Genomic DNA, 18,032 nt, shown 5'->3' on the forward strand with positions numbered 1-18,032 from the left:
TGACCTGAGGTGCCCCCCCTCCACCCTGAAGTGCCCCCCCCTGTGGCAGCTCCCACCCTCTGCCCTGAGGCCCCCCCCACCTCCTCCCCGAGCAGGCCGTCGCCGCTTCACTTCTCCCGCCTCCCAGACGTGCGGCGCCAATCAGCTTAGGCGCTGCAAGCCTGGGAGGCAGGAGAAGTGAAGTGCCGACAACGCGCTCGGAGAGGAGGTGGGGCAGGGGTGCGCTGGGGCGGGGAGTTCCCCTGCGGCCCTCCCCGTGCCCCCCTGCCCAGCTCCCTCCGCCTAAATGCTGGCAGCGGCCGAGCAGCCGGCCACCGCGGTCACTGCCGAAGAAAATGCTGCCCCACAAATCCTAGCGCCCCAGGCGACCGCCTAGGTCACCTAAATGGTTGCACCGGCCCTGGCCAAGTACAGCAGCTTAGTAAAGTTCTGTATCTCCTGCCTTTGTTTCTGAGAAGCTCACTTGGGACAGTATCAAAACCCTTCCTGGAGTCAGCGCTGCCTGCCAGGGTCATTAGCGCCTGTCACGGAGTGAGGGGGGGTCCGGGCCCCGCACCCCACGTCTGCGATTCCCGGGACTCTCAGCCAGCCAGTAACACCGGAGGTTTATTAGCCAACAGGACACAGTCCCAAGCAGGGCTTGTAGGTACAGCCAGGACCCCTCAGCCAGGTCCCTTGGGGGGGGAGGGAGCTTAGACCCCAGCCCTGGGGTTCCCTCTGCTTCCCCAGACCCCCCTCCAGCCGTCTCCCCCAGCTCCTCCCCCCCCGGCTCCTCCTCCAGCCTTTGTCTCTTTCCCAGGCAAAGGTGTCACCTGGCCCCCGGTTACAGGCTCAGGGCCCGTCCCCCTCCCCCATGCAGACACCCCAGTAAAACCTAGTCTGTCCCGCCCAGTGCCGGGTGCGAACTGTTCCTACCCGGGCGCTGCTCCCTGCTCACGGGCTGGCACCGAAGGAGCTTCCCCTGCTTGCGCCCACCCCGGCGCCGCTGGCCCTTTCGAAGGGTGCGGGGGCTCCCGGGGACGGGCCTGGCACCACCACTGCAGGTCCCCCCTGCGGACTGGCCGAAGCACCCGCTGCTGGGCTCACCCGGGCCCCCAGGCACTCCAGAGCGCCAGCAGGAGGCAGCAGACCAGGCGGGAGCCGTGCGGGGCCGGAGCTCGTGCAGGAGGGAGGCTTTGCGGCTCCAGAGTGGGTCACTGGGGCTACCGGGACGCTGGCTGCCCCACACTGGTACCGTGCCAGGGCTGACCAGGTGGGTGCCAGGCAGTCAGCTGGGCACTGCCGACTGCGGGGCACCCAGGGGTGGTGGGCACAGACAATGGTCCCACAAGACTGGGCTGCCCCGGTGCATTGGGGCAACGCCACGCGAGTGCCCATTAGTGCCCGCTCCAGGAGAGGGGCCTGTCAGCTGCGATGGGCACGGCCCTTGGGCACCCAGGCAGGCCGGGTTTAAGCCCCAGCGTGGGCGTTGCTGGCACGGTGCAGGCACCAGGGCTTGGCACAGCTCAGGGCTTCCCTGTGGGGACAAGCAGGGGCCCGCGTCCCTCCAAGCAACACGGGGATCAGGGGGCTTGGGGCCCCTGGTATTTGGGGAGCCCCCACCACCCTCTCTTGCTCTGGCTCACGCAGCCCTACCTGGCCAGGGGCGCAGGCCGGAGACGGTTCAGGGTCACCCCGAGCAGCTGCTGGGTGGCAGGCTCAGGGGACAATGGTGCTGCCTGCAGCCCCGTCGGGTGGCACCGGGTGTGGGCTCCCCCCGCTGCTGGCTTGCAAGCCTGGGGCAGGCGACCAGAACACACCCCTCTGCTCCGTGGGGCCGGGGCCGGGGCCGGGGCCGGGGCCAGGCAGCTCCAGCGCCCAGCGGCCACCCAGCAAACAAACACCTGGCATGTGTCAGACCTGGCGCCCGACGTCCAGAGCCACCAGGCCAGGCTCCCTGGCCAGGGAGCACAGCGACCCCGGGCACTGCCCGCGGGATCCCCAGGGAGGGGGAGCAGGACCCCAGGCTCTGGAGGGGGGCAGGGGCCACAGCAGCGGAAGGCGTTTGGTGCTGTTATCGCTGAGGGGGGGCCGGGGCTGGCGTGAGCCCAGGCCCCAGCAGGATTGGCCCCTCTGGCCAGCCATCCTGGCGGCTCTGGGCCGGTTCCCAGCGGCACTGGGTGGCCCTGGAGTTTGATCGAGGGGTCAGAGCAGCTGGGGCAGCGGGTTGCTGGCAGGGACCAGCTTATCACTGTCCCCATGGGGTGAGGACAACGGCCCTGGGGCCAGAGCCTCCCGGGGGACAGGAGTCACCGATCCCAGCCCAGGGCCCGCGTCACTGCCTGGCTCCAGCGGGTTACCCATTAACCCGGGCGGGCGGGGGGGGGACCCCTGCAGGCGCCCAGGCCCCCTCCCTGCCTGTCCCGGCCCATCGCCCATGGCACTGCCTGAAGGGGGCCTGGCCGTGGGGGCTGGGCACGGTCTGTGGTGCCCGCTGCCCTCCCTGGCAGGGGCCGGTGCCCTTCCCCCAGAGCCCCCACCGCACAGCGGGCAATGGAGACCTGGCGTGGCCCTGGCTGCGGGGCCCGGGGCCAGCGGCTCTCGTCCGGGGGGGGGCGCGGCTGGGGGCTGGGCTGGCACTGGGGCCGTGTGACAGCCCCGGACCGAGGCAGCACCAGGCGCCCGTGAACTCGCCAGCGCAGACCCCTCGGAGCCGGGGGGGCAGAGGGGCTGTGACGCACAGAGCGGGTGCGCTCAGCCCAGCCCCTCCCCCAGGCAGCCGGGTGCCCCCCGGCTGTTTGCTCTGCTGTGTTTGCCGGCGCCTGGGCCGACCTCGCCCTCGGTGAAGGCCCCGCGCAGGCTCTGGGGGTCAGGACACCCAGCAGAGACCCCCCACCCCAAGAGCAGCGCGGGCAGGGGCCTGGCCGAGCGGGGCGGGTCTCTGGGGTCTGAGCCACGGGGGACAGCAGGAGCCTGGCCAGCCGCTGGGTGGGGCCCGATGCTGGAGCCTCTTGAACAAAGGGTTAAAGACGTGGCATGTCTGGGCGCAGCGCGCCGGGCCGCGGCAGGGCACAAGAGGGCGGGGCAGGGCGCGAGAGGCCGGAGCAGGGCGCAGGGCGCAGGGCGCCAGGCCGGTGCAGGGTGCGAGAGGGCGGGGCAGGGCGCAGGGCGTGGCAGGCCGGGGCAGGGCGCGAGAGGGCGGGGCAGGGCGCAGCGCGCCGGGCCGGGGCAGGGAGCGAGAGGGCGGGGCAGGGCGCAGCGCGCCGGGCCGGGGCAGGGCGCGAGAGGGCGGGGCAGGGCGCAGCACGCCGGGCCGGGACAGGGCGCGAGAGGGTGTGCCAGGCCGGGGCAGGGCGCAGGGCGCCAGGCCGGGGCAGGGCGCGAGAGGGCGGGGCAGGCTGGGGCAGGGCGCAGGGCGCTGGGCCGGGGCAGGGCGCGAGAGGGCGGGGCAGGCCGGGCCGGGGCAGGGCGCAGCGCGCCGGGCCGGGACAGCGGCGTCGGGCTTGCGGGGCTCTCAGAAGCCCAGGGTGGGTATTTCCCTCCCCTCCACATCGTCACCTCCTCTCCCCTTGGGGGGGCCTGGACCCCCCGCCCAGCTTAGGCCCTGGGCCAGGTGCTGCCGCTTCCCCCCCCCAAACCAGCCAATGGCATCTCTCGGACCCGCTTCGGGGGGGGCGGTGGGTGGAGCGGGGCATGGGGCAGAGCCGGTGCCGCAGCCCCAGAGCCAGAGCGGAGCAGAGGCTGCAGGTGAGTGACACTGGCTGGGCTGGGGGGGTTCTGGGGGGATGGGGGAGGTGCATGGGGGGTACACAGGGGGGGAGATGGGGGTGCACAGGGTACAAGATGCCCACGGGCTGGGGGTGCATCGAGGTTGATGGGAGGGACATGGGGGAGCTGCACTGGCTGGGGGGCTGGAGCCCAGACGGGGCAGGCAGAGGGTCCCCCTGTAGGTGCCCCCAGGCCAGGCAGCTCTGGGCATTTACCTGCCAGTGCCCCTGGCACTGGCCACATGGGGAGTCTCAGAGCTGAGCCAGGGCAGGGGTGGGGGCAGGGGGTGGCTAGTGCTGCCAGCAGCCCCAAAGGGGCCAGTCTGGAGGCTGTGGGGAGCCAGCTTGGGAGGCACAGGAGCCCTGCAGGGTACTGGGCACAGCTGCCCCGTGCAGCCCCAAGCTCTGCTGGTGCCCCTCACTCCTGACCTGCAGCCCCTGCTAGCCCAGCTCTGTGCCCCCCACCAGCTCTGCTGGTGCCCCTCACTCCCGACCTGCAGCCCCTGCCAGCCCAGCTCTGTGCCCCTGTGCTGGTGCTGCCCGTGGGAGCCAGCTGAGGTCACTCAATCAGGGTGAACTGCAAACGGACCGGGGCAGACAAACCCCAAATGCTGGTGGTTATTCCAATACTTAGATTTACAACCAGCACAGAACAGCTCCTGTAGCACCTCCCTGGTTACTCAGAGTCCAAACCCCGCAGTTCCCTTAAAGTGCCCAGCCTCAGGCCTCCATCCAGACACACCTGTCAGATATGATGATGATTCCTGAAAATCTGATCTCACCACACAAAAGAAAAGGTTCTTCCAACCCCAAAGAATCAGCCACACACCCGGGTCCAATTATAACTTAGATCTTACCCACAATACACACTTAGAGCCAATTCTTATTAACGAAGCTAAAATTTATTTAAAAAGAAAAGAGCGAGAGTGTTGGTTAAAAGATCAATCTACAGACAGACTTGAATTAAATTCTTGAGGTTCAGACACAGCAGAGAGGAGCTTGTAGTTGCCAAAAGTCCTTTTAGAAACAGTCCATAGGTTACAGTCCAATGTCCATGTTCAGGGTGACTCCAGTCAGTGACTGGGGATCTCAGTCCTTGTGGCTTAAGGTTTCCCCCTCTTGAAACCCAAAGCAGATCTGAGATGAAGCAGGATCGTGTCCCAGGTTCTTATACATTTCCAGCAGCCTTTCGGCCTGAGAAAACAATCGGCTTCACTCTCCTTCTCCCAAACATCCTGGCAATTAGCCCAGGGTAATTTATCCATTAAACCAGGGGTAGGCAACCTATGGCGTGGGTGCCGAAGAGGGCACACGAGCTGATTTTCAGTGGCACTCACACTGCCTGGGTCCTGGCCACCAATCCGGGGGGCTCTGCATTTTAATTTAATTTTAAATGAAGGTTCTTAAACATTTTAAAAACCTTATTTACTTTACATACAACCATAGTTTAGTTATATATTATAGACTTATAGAAAGAGACTTTCTGAAAACGTTAAAATGTATGACTGACACGCGAAACCTTAAATCAGAATGAATAAATGAAGACTCGGCACAGCACTGCTGAAAGGTTGCCAACCCCTGCATTAAACAGTTCAGATACAGGTTACCACAACCTTCAAAAAGACACACAGACAATAATACTATTTCCCTCAAGTATCTTCCTAAATGTTAATCTTCCTTGTTTGACCTTTGAATCAAAGCTGTAGTGATAGACAAGACTTTAGATATTAGGAATGGCAATATACAAAAACCTGTAGGAGAACACTTCAACCTCCCTGGCCACACAATAGCAGATCTTAAGGTGGCCATCCTGCAGCAAAAAAACTTCAGGACCAGACTTCAAAGAGAAACCGCTGAGCTCCAGTTCATCCGCAAATTTGACACCATCAGCTCAGGATTAAACAAAGACTGTGAATGGCTTGCCAACTACAGAACCAGTTTCTCCTCCCTTGGTTTTCACACCTCAACTGCTAGAACAGGGCCTCATCCTCCCTGATTGATCTAACCTCGTTATCTCTAGCTTGCTCCTTGCTTGCATATATAAACCTGCCCCTGGAAATTTCCACTACTTGCATCCGACGAAGTGGGGATTCACCCACGAAAGCTCGTGCTGCAAAACGTCTGTTAGTCTATAAGGTGCCACAGGATTCTTTGTTGCTAGACTAACACGGCTCCCCCTCCGATACTAGACAAGACTTGTTTGCTCACATCCCAAGACCTGAGCTAACACCTCCCCTCCTATCTCTACCAATGCGGCTGCATCTCAAAGCTCTGGTCATTTACAGATCTGCCTAACAAGTCTCTAAGGTTCACCCATGGGTCAGGTCAGTCTGTGAGTTAATTAACTCTTTCTGGCCCTGTCATCCTTCAATGAGATATTAGATCAGACTCATAACGTCACACCCCCAATGCAAAATTGCTGCAGGAAGGGATGACACAAACATCACTGACTGCATCCCAAGGGCTCCCCATTCTGGGTTCTGTCTCACTACACCTAGAGTTGGGTTAGAAGCCGTACCAGTGTATAACAGAAATAGTTTTACCAAACTCATGTTCAATAACATGATTGAATCTCTCTACAAACTTAAGGTAAAACCTGGTGAGAACAACAGTGGATTGGATCTGCTTTTGCAGCATGGTTGCTGTATGTCTCGTGATCTTGCCAAGGGCTAAGGAAAACAGCTACTTTATCCATACACGCTCCCAATTAACATCAAGTTAATGTAGATATTAACATTGTTCATAGTACAGGAATCTTGGCATTTAGCCATAAAAGCAATTTGGTAGCGTGCCTCAGTTTCCCTTTTCATACAGCACATCAGGTCTGGAATGTCTTTTCTCCTGTGAAAAATCCCAAGACTGTTTACAGGCACTAACTGTGAAACATCAGTATAACACGGCCTTTTAACATAAAGTGTGTCTTCATGCATTACTCCCAACATGTTCAAGGGATTTTCCAAAAGATTAGGCCCATTGTACATTTTTACAGTTCTTGGTAATAGCAACACATTAGTTACAAAAATTACCATCAGCAATAACAAAAAATCCATTGCAAGTGTCCATCTACAATCATGTTTGGCATGCCACACCTTTGGCTCAATACCATTGGGGTTTGGGCATTTTAGATTCAATCTGTGGCTTCCCTTTGCAAAATTCAGTTTTCTCTTTCCTCCTTGTTCTGCAGGATCAAACCCTGATTTCTCTTGCTCAACAGAAGTCACTGGCTGATGGGGTGGGCTCTCTGTGCTAACAGCTATTAGCAGGTCTTTCTTCTCCCTGCCAGCCAGGTAATTTGCATCAACACAAACACCAGCTTTTAACTTCTTAGCTGCTACCAATTCCAAGGCTGGACTCTGTCTTACAGAGATACCCCACGAATCCAGAGGGGCTGAGGGTGAGCGTTTGCTTGCTGTCCCCTGCATCCTCAAGCATTCGGCCATAAAACTGTTCTGCTCTGAAACACCAGTAACCAAATCTGTCCTCAGACCCCGAAGCACAGACTGCTCACTCACAGAATCAGCATGGAGACAGTCCTGTCCCAACACCATTGTCTCCCCAACAAGCTGGCCACACACAGCCACGTGGTTATAGGGCTGCTCAACTTCCTTAACAGCTTCTACTCCACCTGAGACCTTTTCAAAGCTGCCCACACTGGATCTCTCAAAAGGAAAGTCAGTGGATCCATTCACAACAGAACATTTCTGGCTGTTAGGAACTGAAACTTCCTTGATTAAATCACTTTCACACCCTTCAGTTGCAGTAAACTGCTTGCACAGGCTACCATGAGGATTCCTTTCCCTAGGAGCTTTTCTAAGCAGCAATTCACCCCTCTCAGAAATTCTGCCCTTCCCTACTTCACCTAGGGCTTGCTCTACAGGAACACTTCCCTGAGCAACCACAGACTCTTTCTGGGTCTCACTTACATTCAGAATCACCTCTGGCCCATCAGGCAGATTCCTACACAATCCCCTTCCAGGCAAACTTATAGACTTCATAGTTAAAAGGTTAGAGGCCTTCTCCTTCTTGCTACAAGTTTCCAAACTGTCAGTAGGTAACACAATCAAATCACCTTCCTGCTCTCCTTGTGCCCGGGCTGGGATATCACCCTGATCAGACAGAGTTGCTACACGGTCACCCTTTCCCAGCAACAGGCAAACTACAAGCACCAGAACTGTCTGGTCTCTGGGATTTCATCGTGACATTAACTGGATGCACCCTAGTCACAGGGCCATTCTCCCCAGCAGACACAAACTTAGGACCATTCCCCTCCTGGGGAATCCAGAACCAACTCTGAGACAAGTGCACTATTCTCAACCCTCCCAGGCTGAAAGGCCCCTTCTGTCTGCTCCACAGACAAAGAGCCGGAGACACATTCTCCTTCCCCAGACACCCAGCTTGGGAGCTCACTCCCCTGGTCCCAGCACACAGGGCTGATCACAGACAACTGCTTGGAGACCCAGGTAGCTCCCCCCATAGGCAAGTCAATACCCCTGACAGACACTTGTTTGCTTATATCCCAAGCCCTGAGCAAACATCTCCCCTTCTACCTCTACCAATGCCGGCTGCGTTCCAAAGCTCTGCTCATTTACATATTTTCCTAACCAGTCCTTAAGGTTCACCCATGGGTCAGGTCAGTCTGTGAGGTAATTAACTCCTGGCCCTGTCACCTTCCAATGAGCTATTAGATCACGCTCATAATGTCACAGCCCCCCCACCAGCTCTGCCGGTGCCCCTCACTCCCGACCCGCAGCCCCTGCTAGCCCAGCTCTGTGCCCTTGTCACGGAGTGTGGGGGAGCCAGGCCCTGCACCCCCGGGCTCCCTGCCGATTCACCAGGACTCTCAGCCAGCCAGTAAAGCAGAAGGTTTATTTAGACGACAGGAACACAGTCCAGGACAGGTCTTGCAGGCACAGATAACCAGACTCCCCCGGTTAGGTCCATCTTGGGGCCCCAGGAGCCCCACAGCCCCCCGGGGATCAGAGCCCGGTCTCCCTGCTCCCCTCTGTTCTTCAGCCAACTCCAGTCTGCCCAGCCCCCCGCCGGCCCCTCCTCTCTGCTCAGCTTCTTTTCCAGGCTAGGAGGTCACCTGACCCCTTTGTCTCCAACACCTTTAAGCCAGCACCTTTGCAGGGAGGGGCCGGGCCATCAGTTGCTAGGAGACAGAGTGTCAGGCCTTTGCTGCATGGCCTTTTGCTGCTAGATACTTAGGATCTGTACCCAGCCCCCAGTGCGAACAGTCCCACTTCGTCACAGCCCTCCACCAGCTCTGCCAGTGCCCCTCACTCCCGACCCACAGCCCCTGCTAGCCCAGCCCTGGGCTCCTCTTGGTTGCCGGCTGTACATAAGAACATAAGAACGGCCGTACCGGGTCAGACCAAAGGTCCATCTAGCCCAGTATCCTGTCTACCGACAGTGGCCAATGCCAGGTGCCCCTGAGGGAGTGAACCTAACAGGCAGTGATCAGTGATCTCTCTCCTGCCATCCATCTCCATCCTCTGACGAACAGAGGCTAGGGACACCATTCTTACCCATCCTGGCTAATAGCCATTTATGGACTTAGCCACCATGAATTTATCCAGTCCCCTTTTAAACATTGTTATAGTCCTAGCCTTCACAACCTCCTCAGGTAAGGAGTTCCACAAGTTGACTGTGCGCTGCGTGAAGAAGAACTTCCTTTTATTTGTTTTAAACCTGCTGCCTATTAATTTCATTTGGTGACCCCCTAGTTCTTGTATTATGGGAATAAGTAAATAACTTTTCCTTATCCACTTTCTCAACATCACTCATGATTTTATAGACCTCTATCATGTCCCCCCTTAGTCTCCTCTTTTCCAAGCTGAAGAGTCCTAGCCTCTTTAATCTTTCCTCGTATGGGACCCTCTCCAAACCCCTAATCATTTTAGTTGCCCTTTTCTGAACCTTTTCTAGTGCTAGAATATCTTTTTTGAGGTGAGGAGACCACATCTGTACACAGTATTCGAGATGTGGGCGTACCATGGATTTATATAAGGGCAATAATATATTCTCAGTCTTATTCTCTATCCCCTTTTTAATGATTCCCAACATCCCGTTTGCTTTTTTGACCGCCTCTGCACACTGCATGGACATCTTCAGAGAACTGTCCACGATGACTCCAAGATCTTTTACTGCCAGTGAGCCCAGGCCGCACTATGTGGATAATCCTGACAGCAAGTATCTGGGCAGGGCCTGGCAGGGTGCACAGAATTGCAGATGTGTGGCACTGAAAGGGACCCTCCATAGGTCAATCAGTCCCGTGCCTGGCACTCAGGCAGGGGGACGTGCCCGTGCTTTGCAGGACAGGCTTAAAATTCAAACGGCTCTGGACAACCTGGAGAAATGGTCTGGGGTAACTAGGATGAAATTCAATAAGGACAAATGCAAAGTGCTCCCCTTAGGCAGGAACAATCGGTTGCACACGCACAATGGGCAGTGACTGCCTAGGAAGGAGCCCTGCGGAAAGGGAGGTAAATTGTTCTCCTGAACCTCTGAGGACAGGACAAGAAGCAATGGGCTTAAACTGCAGCAAGGGCGGTTTAGGTTGGACATTAGGAAAAACCTCCTACCTGTCGGGGTGGTTAGGCACTGGAATAAATTGCCCAGGGAGGTTGTGGAGTCTCCGTTGCTGGAGGTTTTTAAGAGCAGGTTGGACAAACCCCTGTTGGGGACGGTCTGGATAATCCTTAGCCCTGGCGTGAGTGCAGGAGGCTGGGCCAGGTGTCCCCTCGATGTCCAGTCCTGCGACTCTGTGATTCTACATGATAACTCGACCGTCCTGCCCCCTCGGTCCCCGTGCAGCCCCCAGGAACCGTGCTGTTCCCATGGAACCCAGCCGGCAGCCCAGGCCCGGCTTCCCCTGTGCCCCGCAGAGGCTGCGGCGTGAGCAGAGCAGACAGGGCTGGAGGCAGCGGGGGAAGGGGCCCTGGCACATGCCCGGGAGGGTGAGCAGCTGGGGCTGCCCGGGGCCCTGTGGGGAGGGCTGGGCTCCTGCCATGGGGGGCAGTGTGGGTTGCCCAGGCTGTCTGCCCCACAGCTGGCCCTGTGGTGCTGCCAGCCCCCAGCAATTTCCCCTGCAGAGCCAACGACCCGGCCCCTGGGGGGGGCTGAGCCCAGGGCTGCTGAGCAGGGCAGAGCCCCCAGCTGGGCGTGCAAAGCCCAGTGCGACCCGTGTGGCGCTGCTGGGGCTGGGCAGGGGCGGTGGGACCAGGCCGGGCCTGGCTCCTGCCCCCTCTGACCGGCCCCTCGTGGTGCCCAGGTGCCCAGCGGCAGGATGTGGCTGGAGACCCTCCGGTGGGTGGTGGTGGCGCTCGGCGTCCTGGCCAGCGCCAGCCCCATCCCCACGCCCCAGCTGGGGGCATCGATCTTTGCCGACCTGAGCCCGGCGGAGCTGCGGGCCGTGCGGAGCTTCCTGCTGAGCCGGCCGGAGCTGGGCCTGGCGGCCGACCGCGGGGACTCGCTGGCCACCAACAGCCTCTTCCTGGTGGAGCTGCAGGTGCCGCGGAAGAGCCAGGCCCTGCAGTTCCTGAGTGGGGGCCGCCCCCGCCCGCCACGCCTGGCCCGCGCCATCGTCGTCTTCGGGGAGCAGGCCCAGCCCAACGTCACCGAGTTCGTGGTGGGGCCCCTGCCGCGGCCCAGCTACTACCGGGCGGTGAGCTACCCGGGCAGGCGGCCCATCCCCTTCGCCGCGCGGCCCGTCACCCTGCTGGAGTACGAGCTGATGCACCGCAGGCTGCTGGAGCTGACGGAGCCGCTGTACCGGCTGCTGCGCGACACCACCGGCTTCTGGTACCACAACTGCAGCCAGCGCTGCCTGACCTTCTCGGACGTGGCGCCGCGCGGGCTGGGCCCCGGCGAGCGCCGCTCCTGGCTCATCCTGCAGCGCTCGGTGGAGGGGCACTTCCTGCACCCCGTGGGGCTGGAGCTGCTGCTGGACCACCGCTCCCGCGACCCCCGGCGCTGGGCCCTGCAGCAGCTCTGGTACAACGGGCAGTACTTCGCCAGCGCCCACGAGCTGGCCTGGCGCTACGAGCACGGGGAGCTGGCCCTGCCCCGCCCGCCCTCGCCCGAGCGGCTCTTCTCCACCTACGAGCCCCGCGGCCACTTCAGCACCGGCACCCCCACGGCCGTGCACGGGGCCAAGGTGTGCGAGCCGCAGGGCAAGCGCTACCGGCTGCAGGGCAACCTGCTGGAGTATGGGGGCTGGCGCCTGGCCCTGCGGCTGCGCTCCTCCGCCGGCCTGCAGCTCTTCGACCTGCGCTTCAACGGCGAGCGGCTGGCCCACGAGCTGAGCGTGCAGGAGGCTGCGGCCTTCTACGGGGGCAGCTCGCCCGCCGCCATGCAGACCAAGTACCTCGACAGCGCCTGGGGCATGGGCGCCCTGGCGCACGAGCTGGCGCCCGGCATCGACTGCCCCGAGGTGGCCACCTTCCTGGACGCGCATCACCTGTACGACGCGGCGGGGCCGGAGCGCTTCCCCCGCGCCCTCTGCCTCTTCGAGCTGCCCACGGGGGTGCCCCTGCGGCGCCACTTCGACAGCGACTTCCGGGGCGGCTACCGCTTCTACGCGGGGCTGGAGGGGCAGGCGCTGGTGCTGCGCACCACGGCCACCGTCTACAACTACGACTACATCTGGGACGTGCTGCTCTACCCCAACGGCGTGCTGGAGGCCAAGGTGCACGCCACCGGCTACGTGCACGCCACCTTCTACACGCCGCAGGGCCTGCGCTACGGCTCCCGCCTGCACCGCCACCTGCTGGGCAACCTGCACACGCACCTGCTGCACTACAAGGTGGACCTGGACATCGCCGGTGGGTCCCCCCCGCCCTGCGCTGGCCGGGCCTTCCCCAGGGAACCCCCCATCCTTCCCAGGGCGGCCCCCCCTGCCCCCTGCCAGCCGGGTCCTTCCCAGGGAACCCCCCTCTCCCCGCTGGCCGGGCCTTCTCCAGGGAACCCCCCCATCCTTCCCCAGGGTGGCTCCCCCCTCCCCCCGCTGGCCGGGTCCTTCCCAGGGAACCCCCCTCCCTCCGCTGGCTGGTTCTGCCCCAGGGAACCCCCCATCCTTCCCCAGCCCAGCCCGGCTCTTGCTCTGCTCCCTGGTGGCTACTGGGCTCCCTCCCTGGCCAGGGGCTGCTCCTAGATGGTCCCCCCACCCCACCAAGCTGAGGTTGGAGGGACCCAGGAGTCCTGTTCCCATGACACCGATTGGGCCCAGGGGAGCGTCAGCCCCAGCCCCTCAGAGCGTCGGTCCCTGGGGCAGGGGTGGGGGCAGGGCCGGGCCCCCCCCTCACGGCCTGTCCCCCCCGCAGGCACCCGGAACAGCTTCGAGACGGTGGACGTGCGCTTCGAGAACATCTCCAACCCCTGGAGCGCGGGCGAGCGGGTCGTGCAGCCCCGGCTGCACCGGCGGCCCCGCCGGAGCGAGCGCCAGGCCGCCTTCCCCTTCGGCAGGGCCCTGCCCCGGTACCTGCTGTTCTCCAGCCCGACCCAGCGCAACCGCTGGGGGCACCCGCGCAGCTACCGCATCCAGTACAGCTCGCAGGCCGGCCGGGTGCTGCCGCGCGGCTGGCGGGAGGAGCGGGGCGTCGCCTGGGGCCGGTGAGGCTGCGGTGCCGGAGGTGCCGGGGTTACAGGGACAGGCCCGAGTCTGGGGGCTTGTCTTAGAAAGGCTCCTATTACCCCCCCCCCCACCCGGCCCGATTTCTCACACTTGCTGGCTGGTCGCCCATAGTAAAGCCGGGACCCAGCAGCCAGCGGGGCCCCACCCCACACGAGGGAGCAGCCGGCGCCCCAGGCCGAGTGGCACCTGGGGCTGGGACAACCGGGCCCGGCAGGGGCCGTCCTGGGGTCCCTGGGGCTGGTGCTGATCCGCAGCCGGGGGCACCTCGGGCTGGCCGGGGCGGGCTCAGGGCCGCTGCCCGGTGACGGAGCTGGGGGGGGGATGCCCAGGGGGGCCCTGCCCAGGGGGGGTTTCTCCCTCGAGCCCACTGGGCCATGCCCCACGGGGGGTGGGGCTCAGCTGGGGGATCCCCGGGGGGAGGGAGGCCCGGGGGGGGGCCCTGCCCAGGGGGGGTTTCTCCCTCGAGCCCACCGGGCCACGCCCCACGGGGGGGCTGGGGCTCAGCTGGGGGCTCCTCGCCGGCAGGTACCACCTGGCAGTGACGCGGCACCACGAGAAGGAGGCGACCAGCAGCAGCCCCTACGCCCAGCACGACCCCTGGCAGCCGGCCGTCGACTTCGAGAGCTTCATCCGCAACGACGAGAACATCGAGAACCAGGTGTGGGGCGGGGCCTGGGCTGGTGTGGGGCGGGGCCTAGGCTGTGGGGGAGCTGGGTAGGGGCGGGGCCTGGGCTGGTGTGGGGCGGGGCCTGCGTGGGGGTGGAGCTGGTGTGGGGCGGGGCCTGGGCTGGGGCAGAGCTGGGTAGGGGCGGGGCCTGGGCCTAGGCTGGGGCAGAGCTGGGTAGGGGCGGGGCCTAGGCTGGGGCGGAGCTGGGTAGGGGCGGGGCCTGGGTTGGTGTGGGGCAGGGCCTAGGCTGGGGCGGGGCCTGGGTGGGGGCGGAGCTGGGTAGGGGCAGAGCTGGTGTGGGGCAGGGCCTAGGCTGGGGCGGAGCTGGTGTGGGGCAGGGCCTGGGCCGGGCCGCAGTTGAGCCGTGGGGGGCACAGAGCCGGCCCCAGCCAGGGGATGGCTGCGGGGGGGCCCCAGGGGTCTGCTCCCTGCTGGGGGCGGGGGAGGCAGGGCTGGACCCCCGTGTATGCAGGGGTGATGGCTGTGGGGGGACAGTGCTGGGGCCCAGGGGGTCTCCCGGCTGTGGGGGGGCCCCGGTGACCGTGGCCTCGTCCGTGGCAGGACCTGGTGGCCTGGGTGACGGTGGGTTTCCTGCACATCCCGCACGCCGAGGACGTTCCCAACACGGCCACACCCGGCAACGCCGTCGGCTTCTTCCTGCGGCCCTTCAACTTCTTCGACGAGGACCCGTCGGTGGCGTCGCGCGGCCCCGTCATCGTGCGGCCCCGGGACCCGGCCTCCGCCCCCGCGGCCGTCCAGCGCTGGACGCCCGCCCGCCCGGGGCCCGGCGTCGCCGCCGAGCCCTTCACCTACAACGGCACCTACGGGCAGGAGTGAGCCGGGCCCTGCCGGGGCCCCGGGCTCTGCTCCGGCTGGCTGGGGCCAGGGCAGCTCGGCAGCGGCTAGCCCCCGGGGGTCGCCCCCAGAGAGCTGGGCCTGGGGGGCGCAGCCTGACGGGGTTGGCCCCCCGCCAACGGGACTGTAGTCGGTCAATACACGTGTCTTTCCCAGCCAGCGGTGTCAGGGGGGCTGTCGGGGCTGCAGGCCCCCGGGCGGCGTGTGGGGAATTCTGGGGGGGGCCGTGCTGCGGGTGTGGGGGGGGTGTCAGCGGGTGGTGGCTCTGTGAGCCGGGCGCTGGGTGTGTCTGTATGGGGAGCTGGGGGGCACCGTGTCTGCAGGTAATGGGGGGGCTGAGGGGGGGCTGTGTGTCTGCGGGCGTGTGGGGGGGGTGTCCGTATGGGGAGCTGGGGGGCACCGAGTCTGCAGGCATTGCGGGGGCTGAGGGGGGGCTGTGTCTGCAGGTAATGGGGGGCTGAGGGGAGGCTGTGTGTCTGCGGGCGTGGGGGGGGGGTGTCCGTATGGGGAGCGGGGGGGCACCGTGTCTGCAGGTAATGGGGGGGCTGAGGGGGGGCTGTGTGTCTGCGGGTGGGGGGGGCTGAGGGGGGCTCTCGGGCCGGTGTGGCAGCCCGGGCACAACCAGCTGCTGCCGCGCTGGGTTCCCCCCGCAGGCCCCGCGCCCCCCACGGAGCAGGGCAGGGGCGGCGCTGGGGCCCCCCACACTGAGGGGCCCTGTGCTGCTGGGGGCAGGACTCAATGGGGAGTCAGCAGGTGCAGACAGTGGGGGGGAATGGGGGGACTCACCAGGGGGTGCCGGGCTGCAGGAGCCCTGGGCATCATTTCCTGACAAGGACCCCCCCCCCCCCGAGCCATGTTCCAGGGCTGGACCCCCCCGCCCCCCCCAGCAGAACCGCATCCCAGGGCTGGACCCCCCCCCAAGCCGCGTCCCAGGGTGCCCCCCCCAGGCCGGCGCGTGTCCATGGTGCCCCCCAGGCAGAGGCAGAGGCAGAGGGAGGCGTCGTTGGCTGGTTTATTGGAGCGCTGCTGGGGGGGGCGGTCGCGTGAAGGCGCCATGCGGGGCCGTGGGGGGGGGCAGGGACTGGGCAGCGCCCGCTACAGGACACGGCAGGAGGACGCACTCGCCACATGGAGCTGCCCCCCGGCGGGTCGGCCCTGGGCTGGGCTTCTCCCCCTCCCCCCCCCCCGGGACAGAGCAGACGCCCAGCTGCCCCCCGGCGGGTTCGGGGCAGGCCGGGGGAGGGGCGGTAGCTGCCACAGCTGGGGAGCAGCAGCCCAGAGGGGGTGCGGGGGGGGCACTGGCAGGAGACGGGTACGTGGGCAGGGGCCACCTTGCCAACAGGGACGGGGAGCAGCCCACGGCCCTGCCAGTCCCTCCCCCCACAGCAGGGCCAGCCGTGTGCGCTGCACCCCCCCAGGGAACGGGGCCCCCCAGACACACACACAGGGACCCAGCTGCCCCCCTCCCCAGCGACAGGGAAAAGCCTCCCCCGCCCCAAACAGTAGAGGGACATCTAGCTATAGACACACACACACACACACACACAACACAGCGCCCCCCCCAGGGAACAGGGACACACAACAGCCCCCCCAGGGAACAGAGCCGCGTGCACACACACACACACACAGGACACAGCTGCGCACGCACACACAGAGAACACAGCCGTGCACAGCCACACACACAGAACAGAGCTTGGCACAGACAGCCACACACGCAGAACACAGCCACGCACACACACACACACACACACACACACACACACAGAACACAGCCGCGCACACACAGACACACACAGAGAACACAACTGTGCACAGCCACACACACACACAGCCACACACAGAGAACACAGAGGTGCACAGCCACACACAAAGAACAGAGCTGGGCACACACAGCCACACACACAGAACACAGCCGCGCACACACACACAGACAGAACACAGCCGGGCACACACAGCTGCACACACACAGACACAAACAGAGAACACAGCCGTGCACACACACACACACAGAACACAGCCGGGCACACACAGAGAACACAGCCGTGCACAGCCACACACACAGAACAGAGCCACACACACACACACACAGAACACAGCCACGCGCACACACGCACACACACACACACACAGAACACAGGCACGCACCCACCCACACATTCCCCCCCCCCCCCGCCAGCGGCGCACACGCGTGCTCATATCAGGGCACCCACGGGGCAGCCAGGCAGGTGAGACCTGGGCCCCCAGCGTGCTCACCCCTTTTGGCCCCGCCCGCCTGGCACCCACGGGGGCCAGCCCTGGCCGCGGGGGCTGCGCTGTCGGCCCCGCCCCGTGGTAATTCCCGGGGCCCGGGCTGTGGGTCCATCCCCGGCCAGCCTGTTTCTTCGTACCAGTCTCTGGGCAGCGCAGGGCGCGCGGGTCCCGTCCCGGATCCGTTAGGCCGGCTAACGTCCTGGCAGCGTGGGCTCGGCCGTGGGTCCCGCCTGGCTAGCGTGTGGCCAGGCCCTCAGCCCGGCGGCACTGTTGTCCCTGGGGGCGGGGAGGGGGCGGCGGCCCTGAGGCCCTGGTCCCCCTGCGCAGGGCTCCGCGCCCCGTCCCCGTCCCCGTCCTGCCGATTAACTGCCTGGGTCGGAGCAGTGTCTCTGTAGGGTCTCTGAGTCCGGCGTCTGGGCCAGCTGTCCGGGGAGGGAGCGGCGCCGGGGGGGCGTGGGCGACGGCTCCACCAGCAGCACCACCTCCGCGGGGGGGGGCGGCTCGCAGGGCAGCACTGGGCTGGGCAGCTGCGGGGACGGGAACGGCGCCGGGTAACTGGGAACCTGCCGGGGGTGAGATGCTGTCAGCCAGGGAACCGGGCAGAAAACACCACGACCGAGCGCAGCCCAGAACTCACCGAGCCGCGGGCACCGCAGAGGGGCAGGGCTGGGCCAGCAGGGGTTGCGGGTCGGGAGTGAGGAGCGCCGGCAGAGCAGGGGCTGCGGGTCGGGAGTGAGGGGCACCGGCAGAGTAGGGGCTGCGGGTCGGGAGTGAGGAGCGCCGGCAGAGCAGGGGTTGCGGGTCGGGAGTGAGCAGCGCCGGCAGAGCAGGGGCTGCGGGTCGGGAGTGAGGAGCGCCGGCAGAGCAGGGGTTGTGCGTC

At 64.1% G+C, this 18,032-nt stretch overlaps 2 protein-coding genes across 3 annotated transcripts in view; one reads left to right on the top strand and one right to left on the bottom strand.

The window, feature by feature from the left end:
* The first annotated feature begins 3,657 nt into the window (after positions 1-3,657).
* On the top strand, positions 3,658-15,057 carry AOC1 (amine oxidase copper containing 1). 2 transcript variants are annotated; one of them, XM_045004291.1, is made up of 5 exons: positions 3,658-3,726; positions 11,020-12,571; positions 13,070-13,358; positions 13,906-14,038; positions 14,609-15,057. In XM_045004291.1, exons 1-5 carry the CDS (start codon positions 3,673-3,675, stop codon positions 14,882-14,884), a joined length of 2,304 nt encoding a protein of 767 aa, XP_044860226.1. In that variant the 5' UTR covers positions 3,658-3,672; the 3' UTR covers positions 14,885-15,057. The 2 variants fall into 2 exon arrangements, with proteins under 2 accessions (XP_044860226.1, XP_044860227.1); XM_045004292.1 differs by lacking the exon at positions 3,658-3,726 and adding an exon at positions 9,792-10,231.
* A 1,938-nt stretch (positions 15,058-16,995) lies between these two features.
* Positions 16,996-18,032, bottom strand: part of KCNH2 (potassium voltage-gated channel subfamily H member 2) — a 176,625-nt gene continuing 175,588 nt past the window's right edge. The window contains exon 15 of the mRNA XM_045004310.1: positions 16,996-17,715. Within this exon, the coding sequence (XP_044860245.1) occupies positions 17,515-17,715 (201 nt within the window). The 3' untranslated portion in view covers positions 16,996-17,514. The remainder of the gene's footprint in view (positions 17,716-18,032) is intronic.

The sequence above is a fragment of the Mauremys mutica genome, chromosome 2 (assembly GCF_020497125.1).
Source record: "Mauremys mutica isolate MM-2020 ecotype Southern chromosome 2, ASM2049712v1, whole genome shotgun sequence".
In the NCBI taxonomy this organism is placed as follows: domain Eukaryota; kingdom Metazoa; phylum Chordata; order Testudines; family Geoemydidae; genus Mauremys; species Mauremys mutica.